The 12,478-nt window shown below is 38.9% G+C and overlaps 1 protein-coding gene across 4 annotated transcripts in view; it reads right to left on the reverse strand.

The window, feature by feature from the left end:
- Window positions 1-12,478, reverse strand: part of LOC140738647 (proton myo-inositol cotransporter-like) — a 209,156-nt gene that overhangs the window by 184,089 nt on the left and 12,589 nt on the right. For all 4 annotated transcript variants that reach the window (XM_073066268.1, XM_073066267.1, XM_073066264.1 and 1 more), the window contains exon 2: window positions 12,016-12,175. In XM_073066268.1, the coding sequence (XP_072922369.1) occupies window positions 12,016-12,175 (160 nt within the window). The remainder of the gene's footprint in view (window positions 1-12,015; window positions 12,176-12,478) is intronic.

A 12,478-nucleotide genomic window follows, 5' to 3' on the forward strand; every position in this document is an offset into this window, starting at 1 on the left:
CAATTAGTGCAAACGGTGCATTACAGCAGCACTATTTTTGGCTAAATCGACTTCAAATGCGCTAACTTACAGAATGCTGGCAAAGTTCAGGGTTATATATTCATATAAAATTGCTCACTCGCCAAAATCAACAGCCCCACATTCACCCAGGAGCCGATGTCAGCCATGATGGAAACAGCGACGCAACACCACGATGTATGCACACAGCCAGCCTCAGAAGCGCCTCACAATGCTCACAGCAGCGACACCAACCAGAGCAAAAGGGCAGGGCAGCTCTATTTCGAGCTGTCACATTCTGCTAATCACCATCAGCATGTGCAGGGCTGGGATGGATCTAAATGCCACCCATTAATTGAATTGAATGATCTTTATTGTCATTATACATGGGTACAATGAAACTGTTTGGCTTCCTCTCAGGCAATCAAACAAAGCGGTAGATAAAAACAAGACAGTAATAGAAAAATGGTATTAAATAGATAAGTAGCATAAAATAAGTTACAGCAGCACCAGAATGTCACAGTAATGCACAAAGTGCCATTAGTGCAAGATAAGAGATAATTAAATCTTATTGTAATGACGTACTTCGAGACACCCATCAAACCCTTTGTTGCAGTTAAAGGGCAGCAGTGACTATATCACGTCCATTTAGGAGAGCGCCAACCACAGCATCAAGAATAATCAGCATCCTGGAGGCTTTGGTGTTACTGCTTCATATCTTCTATCCAGCATTAGGGTAAAAAAAAGGTCAGCCTAATTATGCTGTGTGGAAAGAGAAAGGGGACATTATAGTCAAGAGATGATGCCAAACTAATTGGGAAGTGGCAAGGAGAGGAAGAGAACAAGAATCGGATCAGAGACAAACAACAAACAGCAGAAGAGATTAAGAGACGGGGGATGAAAGGACTACACGTCTCTAGAATGACGAGAGGCACACCCTTGTGCCTTGACAGATCAACCAGAAATGCCATCAAAAGTTTCTTTTGTTAAACAATGAGTTTTCTTCTTCAATTTCCAAAGCAAAGCGATACCAACAGAATTCAGGAAAATGTAATGTTCATTCTGGTCATATCAGACTGCACTACCCTTCCCTCAAAGGGTGCCCAAACAGGTCACCCCATTGTCTGGTATATAATAAAACTATAAATTACAGTATGTATATATAAAATAGAAAATTGAAGTGCAAACTGAGGGGGAAAAATTACTGAGTAAGTGTTCATGGGTTCACTGTCCATTCAGAAGTCTGAAGACGGAGGGGAGAAAAAGTTGTTCCGGAAACATTGAGTGTGTGTCTACAGGGCTCCTGTACCTCCTCCCTGATGGTAGCAATGAGAAAAGTCCTAGGTGATGGGAGTCTAATGATGTATGCTATCCTTTCGAGGCATCGTCTGTTGAAGGCGCCCTGGATGCTGGTGAGGCCAGTGCCCATCTTGCTCCTGAATCTTGTGAATCTTTGTGGGCAAAAGATAAAATCAGATGGAATTCAGTTAAGTTATATCCTGTCCATTCAGCCTCAAAGCCATTCCCACAAATATTCCAGGACCAAGGCCGAAATTGGGAGAGCCAAAGAACAGCCTTACATGATTGTACTAACATAATCAGATGTTAAAAGCCTGTCAAACACTGCCATCACAATCTCTGAGCATATACTGTTACATTGACATTCTTTTTTACTGTATTCATACTAAATAACAGCAGCTAAATTTTGATTAAGGATTTAAGAAACATTTTATAATAGACATATTTATACCATATTGTCTCAGATTTACCACTTGTACAGACTAAAAACAAATCATGGCAGCTACCTAACAAAAATGGGCATTACAAACATTGCTATAAAATTCTGTTAGCAGGTACTGTACAACCTCCTCTTTGGTTTTGGTACAATATTTTCAATCTGCCTGTGGCAAGGTAGTACCCTTCTGATAATCTGAATAATAATCATTATACCTGCAGTGAAATTATGGGAACTTCAGATCAAGAAAATATAATTAATTTGTACAAATATGTCAGTAAACTCCAATAATTAACATGAATAAATAAAAGTTGAAAAGCTCTTGAAATCATTTGAAATTATTGTTAGAACTGTATATTCAAAGCTTGTTTTTTTTAATATTCTTTGTAACTGATCCAGCTTTGTTGAAAAAAATGAATTCAACAATTATCTGCACAAATCCACATGTTCAAAAATTGATTGGTAAATAATAACATTTTAGTAGACATTGAATTGACTGTTTTATTATATATAGTACAGTTATGCCATTCCTTCCTACATGGATCATAGCAGCAAGCATATTAGAAGTCACGAACAGATCCAAGCCCATTTATGTTTCCTGGCAAGAGGAAAGAACTTAACAATAAATTAGTACTTATACAGTAGCCAAATGAAATGCAAAAATCAAAAAGAGATGCATTACCTAAATAGAAACAGGTTTCACTGATCCAGTCACATTCTCTCAGCAAACTAAAATTAGTATTCGTGGAGGTTGTGGGAGGTTTTTCTAAAGCAGGAAAAAATGTTTGATGCCAACAGATCCTTGTCTGATTTTACAATTAATATTAACACAAGCAAATGAAAATTCTATGTAAACTATTATTTCCAATATACAAGTTTACATAGAATTAACTACTGCTCACTAGTAATCTTGAAAAGGCATTCATCACCAAAAATGTCATCTCATCCAAAGCTCATCCTGCATATCCAGGTCCATCTACATCACATTAAGTGATCAAGCCCTCAAAGTTACATTTGTTCTCAGTAAAGTGTACACTCCCCCCCACCCATTAGTTATGCAAGCTTTATTTTTTTTTTATCCTCAACTTCAAAAAGTCTTCAAACCATTTAAGATCTTCTGCTTCATTTTCCGTTCACTCCATTAACTTTTTATACCCTATTTCATACCAAATGAGCAAGACAGACTCCTCTTCTACACTTGCACTCCATCACCTTATTTTCTTCATCTTTGCTTTATTTGTGTTGTGATCATTGGTCACTATTTGCAATTTCCTCTGTTGATCCAAAAATGTCATCTTTGGATATCCAATTTGCAGCCGTACAATAAGAGAAGTCGGAGTTAAAGAATGAGATATTAGGAAGTGGTGATGACAAGCTTGCTTGGCAACATGGATTTTAATAATTTATTAAATGCTGCAGGAATGCACAGGCAATGAGGTTCAGGAAAACTCAGTGGTGAAAAAGCTGAATAAAGTCAGGCATGGAGGGAAAGGTTTCATAGCTGGAAGTTAAGTTGTCAGATCCCGGTTACAAAGATCAGGCGAGGAAAGTCTATGAGATGTAAAAAAAAATTAGAATATTAAATTCGAAACATGGGAGAGATTTGTTCTTGAAAGTACTAGCAGAGCTAATCATAAATTAAGATGCATGGAAAGAGGAAATATGGCCAGGAATCCAACATGTGCAAAATTGAAGATGCCAAAATATGCTGCTAGATTAGTGAAATGAGTGATCTCAGATTGCTTGAAGTAGCAGCTCAGAAGCAGAGAATGTTGGCTCAACTTCAGAAAGAGCTAAACCAAAGGCTGTGTATCAGGTGGGTCGACCAGAAGCACAAGATGGGGCTGGGCCAGGTGAGGAAACTGAAGGTGATATTACTGAGTCAGGCAGTCACAGCAAGGGAAATCATAAAACAGACTCAGAAGTTAACCATTCAATCCTTTAAATCTGCTCCACAAATCAATAATTGGACTGATCATTTACTTTTGTATCCAGTTCAACCCACTGCAAAAACAGATCTTTGGTAGATGTGATCTCTCTGGCCCTACACTTATGTCGGGAGCATCTGGACAGTAAAGAAACCTATATTAGACTATTTAATGACTTACAGCTCCACTTTCAAAGTAAATTATCAAAGTACATATATGTCACCATATACAACTCTGAGATTCATTTTCTTGCAGCCATACTCAATAAACCCATAGAATAATCATCATAACAGAACCAATAAAAGACCATAACAATTTAGGTGTTAAGCCAGTGCACAAACGATAACAAATTGTGCAAATAGAAAAAGAAAGTTATAATAAATAAATACAGTCCGCTCTCTGTATCCGCGGATTCCGCATTTGCGGATTCAACCAACTGTGGAACTGGATCGAGAAAGAAACCCGGAAGTTCTCTCTCCAGCACTCGTTGTTTGAGCATTGTTCACCTTGCGTCTCGTTCATTTGCTACTTGTGTTCTGAGCGAGAGAAAAGAGTTTAAGGCTAGTAAGGGATGGCTGGCTAGCCATATAAAGCGCTACAGCCTCAAGAACTTAAAGATCACAGGAGAATCGACATCAGCTGATGCCAAGGCAGCATCAGCGTTCCCAGAAGAGCTACAATGGTTGCGTCTTTACTGAACATGTACAGACTTTTTTCTTGTCATTATTATCTAAACAATACAGTATAACAACTATTTACATAGCCTTTACATTCTGTTAGGTATTATAAGTAATCTACAGATGATTTAAAATATACCGGAGGATGCGCGTAGGTTATATGCAAATACTACGCCATTTTATATACAGGACTTGAGCATCCGCGGAATTTGGTATCTACGGGGCTCCCACAACCAAATCCCCAATGATACGGAGGGCTGACTGTATGGAGAACATGGTCCTTGAAAGAGAGTCCATAGGTTGTGGGAACATTTCAATGATGAAGCAAGTGAAATTATCCCCTTTAGTTCATGAGCATGATGGCTGAGGGGCAATAACAGTTCCTGAAACTGGTAGTGTCAAATAATACTATGATTCCAAGTAAAACCCATCATCGCCAAACCAGTAGACCACGGACTTAACACTTCCCTTTGCAACTGGATCCTTTATTTACTAACCAACAGACTTCAACCAAGCAGCAATTAGTCTCAATACAGACTACGTTGTCAGACGCCATACACATGGCTGTGTGGCCAGATTCTACTCCAACTCTTTTCTACAAGTTTGCAAATGATACCACCACAGTGAGCTGAGTCTCAAATAACACTAAATTGGAGAACGGGAACATAGAGAGTCTATTCATAGTGTCATGACAACAAACTTTCCCCTCAATATCAGCCGAACAAAAGAGCTAGTCAGTGACTTCGGGGGAGTGGTGGGGGTGGGGGTGGGGTAGTGCAGAACACATGCTCTTGTTTATATTAACAGTTGTGGTGTAAAGCCATTATTAAATGCCATAGGAACACCTCTACTTCTTCAAGAGGCTAAAGAAATTTGGTGTAATTTTATTTTCATGTACTGTCTACACTTCTTATTCAGTAGTGACCAAAAACTCAATGCTGGACATTCTCTCTTTTCACCTCTCCCATGGGGGCAGAAGATACAAAAACCTGAAAGCATCTACCACTCAGCTCAAGAAGAGTTTCTCTCTGACCGCTATAAGACTACTAGATAGTTCCCTGGCATAACAACATGGACTCTTGACCACAATTTACACTGTAATCTTTCACATTTTTTTTGACCAGTTCTTTCTCTGTAATTGCTCACTTTAGTCTGTATTGTTATTGTTTTACCTCGTTATCCCTCCATGCAATGATTTGATCTAACTGAACAGTATGCAAGTATCTTGGTACATGTGACAAAAATAAACTAGTTTCAATTGCTTTGTGCCTTAGTAATCAACTCAGTTGAGCATCTGCTTTTACTCATGAGCTCCACTCTGCCTTGGCAGTTTCAGCAGCACAACAAGGAATTAGCACTCCTTCCCTTTTCTAACACCTTATTAGAACACAGACAGCTTCCAAAGGGTATCACTGGCTGTTTGTGCTTCACCCAGATATCATGTCAATTCTACCATCCTCTCATCAAAACTATTACAGTATTCAGTGTGCTGCCATCTATTTTGTGCAGGAATATAAAAACAATTTTAAAGTGATAGCTTTAAATGCCAGTAAATGTACTGACATTTAAGATGCCAAAAAAAAGTTGAGGGTCAAAGAGTTATGTCATGAACTTGGAGCAGATATAGAACCACTTTTTGAACACTAATTCAAATCAACATTAAACTGCTTAAGTAAAGCAGTTGGTTTGAAAGTAGTGCACAAAAGTCACAGTTCCTATTTTGAGGGCTTAAATCGACCATGGACTGACCCAAACCCAGTTATGAAAGGAAGGGGGTTGAGCATGGGACTAGCAACCCCATCCTGTAAAACCCTAGTGTTACAAAAATGTCAACACAAGCTCCAAAGACCTTGTCCCTGGGAGAGGAAGGCTACACCAAGAAGATGGCCTACCCCTACAGACAACTTGAAAGACTGGCTGAGGACACGGGACTCTGGCAAACTACTGTCAGCAGTTTATGCCCCAGTAGGAATAAAACACTTTAAAGGCCTTAGACTTGACTCTAGACAAACTGCTTTCATTTAACACTACAACTGGCAGGCACCCAATGGAAAAAAAATGCCAGTCTTTACCAACAAAGGGACAAATCCAAACCTGATTAAGTGGCACCAAACAACTCTATTCAATCAGAAGTGACTGTACAAATAAGTAACTCAATGATAACTTGCTCAAGTCAATTTTCTACTCCTTGTTTCTGATTTAATTAAATTGAAAAAAAAACTTTATCCTAAAAGGAACAGGAAGAACAGGAAAGCATCTGGCAAGCGCATCATTGCCTAGTATGGAAACATCAATTCCCAAGGAAAAAAAGTGGTGGACGTTTTTCACAAGAAAACCCCTCATCATTGAGCACATCTACAAAGAGTGTTGGTTGCCACAAGAAAGCAGCATCCATTAGCAAGGACCACCACCAGCCTGCTCATGCTCTCTTCTCACTGCAGCCATCGGGCAAGTGGGACAGGATCCTTAGGTCCCACACCACCACTTCAAGAATACCTCATACCCTTCAACCAGCATGGATAACTTCACACACCTCAACTGTGAGCTGATTCTACAACTTACATAGTTCCTTTCAAGAACTCTACAACTCATATTCTCAGTATTATTTAGTTTTTTTTTAAAATTGCACTTTTGTCTTCTTTTTATTATTGGTTGTTTGTTAGTCTTTGTATGTGGCTTTTTCATTGATTCTATTTATTTTTCTGTTCTGTGAATGCCTGCAAGAAAATGAAATCAAGGTATTATATGGTGATAAGTACATAATTGAATAATAAATTTACTTTGAACTTAGACCAAACATGCCTTCAAGTCCGTTGAGGGTTTTATAAAAAAAACTTCTTAAAGTGCAAAATGCCAACACTCCTGCAGAAATTGTTCAGAGAAGTAAACTCTTACCAAGTCATAATTACTGTTTTCATGAACTGCTTCCTTCCACAAAGGGCAGAAGTGGGAATATTTGCTGATGACTCTACTTTCAATTTTATTTGTAGCTCTTGAGAAAATGAAGCAGGTTCACACAACTAAGTTATTCAAAGGTTTTAGTTGTAGTGATCACCTCCACAGGGGAAAGATTGCACATCTATTGAAAGTCCCCAATTATCAACAACCTGATGATTACCACTGAAATTCATGCTCAAATCGGGAAAAAAATATTGTGTTAAAAAAAGACTGTGTAGCCTGTGGCAAGTGACTCATCCCTCCAAATCCTTTATCAGCAATTACAAATTGCTTTGCAATTCTCCTCACTCATAAGTGTTCCAACACTCAATGAATTTAATGATGTCAAGTAAAACAAGGCCTGCTTGTTCACATCTTCGTATATTATTCTAAATACTAACTCCCTCAACCACCAGTGCATTACTCCTGGAATCTGTGCCACGCACAAGACACAGTGAAGTTACTTGACAAAACTGCTTCAACAGACATAATTGGGAAGACATGAGCAACATGGTAGAGAGGAATGCCAACATTTTGTCTAAATCGCACACTATCCTGTTATAAATACAGTCGGCCCTACTTATCCACAAGGGATTGGTTCCGGGACCCCTCGCGGATACCAAAAAACATGAATGCTCAAGTCCCTTATTCAAACTGTCTCAATGTGATGGACCTTAGGACCCAGTGGAACCGCAGACCTTATTTAACCAGTCTCAGTGCGGTGGACATTAGGACCTGGCAGCGGAGCTCTGAATCCGCAGGGTTTCTGTTCACGAAAATAATCACGATTGAAAATAAAGTGGAAATAATAAAGCGATCGGAAAGAGGTGAAATGTCATCGGTCATTGGAAAAGCGTAAGGCTACAGTTGGTCAACGATCCGAACAATTTTAAAGGATAAAGGATAAGAAAGGTCCTGCCCCGATGAAAGCTACAATTATTACTAAGCACCACAGTGGTTTAATTATTGGGTTTTGGGGTTTTGATCCTCCACATCAACCAGACATGGATAGAGAGCGCGCTCGGGAGTGATCTGTCACTGGATCGAACTCGGGAACTTCTGTTCCCAAGCCTGGCGCTGAAACATATGTTCTTAAGTGTTTTATATGCATAGAAAGGTAAAATATATACTATATACTAAGACAAACGTTTGACTAATTGTCGCTAAATAATACCGGATGTACCTGTTCTGACTTACTTAATAAGAGAACTTCCAATTTTTTTTCGATCCCGATCCATGACAACATACACATATTCTCCCGTACACTTTAAATCATCTCTAGATTACTTATAATCCCTAATACAAAGTAAATGCTATGTAAAATAGTTGTTATACTGCATTGCTTAGGGAATAATGACAAGAAAAGTAAGTCTGTACATGCTCGAACAACAACTGCTGGAAGAGCACTTCCGGGTTTTCTCGATTCGCCATTGGCTGAATTCGCGCATGTAGAACTTACGGATAAGGAGGGCCAACTGTATACACCATTTTTGTATCCTTTTAATTCCTGGAATTTTCTAAGTTACAGCATTGGAGAGATCTCTAACACACACTACAGTCCTTCAATGCTGCAGCTCAGCAGAAACATTGAGGATGATGTGGGACAACCTCCAAATGCTGGGCTTCACAGAACTCATCAGGAAAGAGGATTAGTGTGAGAACAACAAACCAAGCAAGTGATTCTGGAACAACAACACACACAAAATGCTGGTGGAACACAGCAGGCCAGGCAGCATCTATAGGGAGAAGCGCTGTCGACGTTTCGGGCCGAGACCCTTCGTCAGGAAAATTAACCATGGCTCCTCTGTAGAGAGAGTTAACTGCACCAAGTTTGTAGTAGCTCACATCACAGCTGATCTCACCTGGTCCCTCAATATCACCTCCCTGAACAAGGTGGCACAGCAATGCCTCCATTTCCTGAAGATATTGAGGCAAGTGAAGCTACTCCCACCACCGCTCCCCCACCCCAAAAACTAAACTGAACTTTACAAGAGCACGTTGGAAGTGTCCTGAGAAGCTGCATCTCCATCTGGTATGGGAGCAGCAGAGCATCGGAATGCAAGTCCCTACAAGGACTGTGAAAATGGCCGAGAGGATCACAGGGGTACCTCTATCATCCTCTGGGGACGTTTATCAGGAGCGCTGCATACACAGGGCCCTTAGTATTATCAAAGATCCTCGTCAATCCACCTAGCATCCTCTTTGACATGCTACCATCAGGCAGGAGACTCTAATGCACAAAGACAAGAACAATCAGGATGGGAAACAGCTGCTTTCTCGGGCCATCAGGCTTCTGAAGTCCCTGTAGCATCGCATTCGGAGAATGCCACTTGATAATTTGTACTGTATGCTACAATATTTAATTTATGAACTTTACTTTGTCTATGTGTAATTTATTTGTAGATTTAATTCTTATTTTCCCAAGTCATTGTGTATTATGTGTGTGTTATGTTACACCCTGGTCCGGAGAAACGTCGTCTTGATCGAATAGTATAGATGTATATAGTTAAGTGACAATAAACTTAACTTGATGGGATTAATGGAATGCAAATACTAATAAGCCATTTGCCAAACCACAGATTTCCAGTTGCCAGAGAAATGGATATTTTGATTTGTGCTCTACCTTTTTTTTTGGCCATCAGTTCATCTCTCGTCTCAAATATTATTTAGAAATATAGCATTGCCACCTAAACAACCCCATGTGACCAAATAACCAACTAACTCATACATCTTTAGAACGTGGGAAGAAACTGGACCAGCCAGAGGAATCCCACGTGGTCATGGGGAGATCGTACAAACTCATTATAGACAAAAGTTGGAATTGAACTCAGGTCTCAGACACTTTTATAGCATTATGCAAGATTATTCTGTTCTTTACCTTTAAGTATACTTTTTCCAAAAACACACCCATTCTTTTGTCAGAAATCAGCAGAAATGCTAAGAATAAGTACAATAAAGTCAACTTTTATATATATATAACCATATAACAATTATAGCACGGAAACAGGCCATCTCGGCCCTTCTAGTCCGTGCCGAACGCTTACTCTCACCTAATCTCACTGACCCGCACTCAGCCCATAACCCTTCATTCTTTTCCTGTATTACAGTACTATTTGACTCAGTTGTAGCACTATCACAGCTCAGCTGATTAAGCCCACTCAAAGACACTTCTTATAATAAAAGCAGAAAACATTTCTATTTAAAGATTGCATTTGAAATGCATTATTAATACTTAGAAATGTGATACTAATATAAAGTGTTTAGACTTTACACCAAATATATAAAAAAATTACAAAGTGACTTGAAACAATTGAATTTTAATATAGACCAACACTCAGCAAATAATAGAACACAAGTTTAATACTGTTATTGAAATGTCAGTTTTTATATCGGATATACAAAAACTACAGGTCGACCCTCTATAATCCGACACTATTGGGACCTGAGGAGTGCTGGATTAATGAAAATGCCGTATTACAGAAGGATTACATTAAGCAACAGCTAATGTAAAATAACACCTTTAAAATATCATGTAAATCAGTACAAGTTAGATTATAATTAAACAGAAATATTAAATGAGTAGCAAGTGAAATTTTAAAGTAATATACTGTACAGTCATAGATAAAATAAAGGATACAGGTAAATGTACAGGAATTAACTTATACAGAACAGTTGTGCACTTCCACTTCTATAATGAGACGTTTAATATACCTTCAGGCAAAGTTACATGTCTGCAAGTGTGGGGTTGTCAGGATCATCAACATCTTCATCTTGAAAAATGAGTGAAGCATCAAGAACTAGTGCTGAAACTGGCACAACAGTTTCTTTAAACACTGTTGATGGTGGCAGCACATCTGGGTCAGCAGAAGCAGAAGTCAGAGAAAAGAGGTCTTCTATACGCCACATTTCATACGACCGCCAGGCAGCCAGGGATTCGGCTCTGGGCTCTTCCCTCTTCACTTGCAGTTACTGAGAGAATCCTTGTTAGTTTCTTTTCCTCCCTTTAGTAATATGTTTAAATTCAGCTGGTCGCCACTTCTGATCTGAGGTCATAGGCAGAAGAGAACAGTGTGGGGGCTAGGCGACGACGGAGGGTACTGTGTAACTGCCGGCAGGCGGGCAAGAAGGCGGACTGACCCAGCGCGCGCCAGCTCCACTGCCGCTGGCGGGTGAGGGGCAGGTGTCGGGTGGCTGTACCTCCCACAAATGAAATTAATAAATGCAGGAAAACAAGCAGGAATTGCTTGTTTGTGCTTACCAGAGCGCGGCAACACTTGAACAGATCTAGCGCAACAAAAACAATGTGCAACAGATTGGTACAGTGGCCTGGGAAATTTGAAATTACAGTTGCATGGAAAATTTGAAATCAGTGCTGGATTATTGAAGGAACCGGATTACAGGTAGTTGGATTAGTGAAGGTCGACCTGTATTAAGAAAATGCTAGTGGATTACAAGATGAGTTGAAGGAAACTTAAAATTGTACAATTGTACTGATAAGAAAACAAAATAATGTAGGTTATTTGTTCAATTAGGTTAGATTTCAAGTAATGATTTTTTTTTAAATATATAGTTCTGGGTACTTCAATTGACATATTTGAACATGAAACAAAAAAAAATCACATTTTAAAACTTTGAAATGATCAAACACTTGGGGATTTTTCTTGCAGGTACATTACTGAATTAAAATCAATCCTTTTAATAGCATGTGTGTAAAATAAAAGTTAAATTTTGTTCTACATACCTCCAGCCATTTGTTTCAAGGTAACTAAATGCTCCATCAATAATACTTGCAAAAAATTGTCCTCCAGTTATGAAGAGTGTATTAATGGTAACTAATCGTCCTCTCATATGGAAGGGTGCAGCCTCTGCAATATATACTGTTACTGTCATGGAGGCCAGTCCTAAAAAAAATGAACATGCAGAACTTAACACATCTTAATTCTTGGTCAGCCAAAGTAGAAAAATGACAGAGGCTACAGTATCAAATGCAGAGAAAGTTTATTAACTTGACAGTATATTCTGCTAATGACAAATGTACATTTAAACTCACTCGAGATCAAAGTATTACTATTGGATAGTCTTCCAAAAGTTGTGTTATAATCACTGTATGGACTTGCTATTCAAATACATTGAACACATTAAACTTGGTGATTTACCTCACAACTACATAATAAATACCTGAAGGATTTGGGACTTAACCATTT

This window comes from Hemitrygon akajei, chromosome 14, assembly GCF_048418815.1.
Source record: "Hemitrygon akajei chromosome 14, sHemAka1.3, whole genome shotgun sequence".
Lineage (NCBI taxonomy): Eukaryota > Metazoa > Chordata > Chondrichthyes > Myliobatiformes > Dasyatidae > Hemitrygon > Hemitrygon akajei.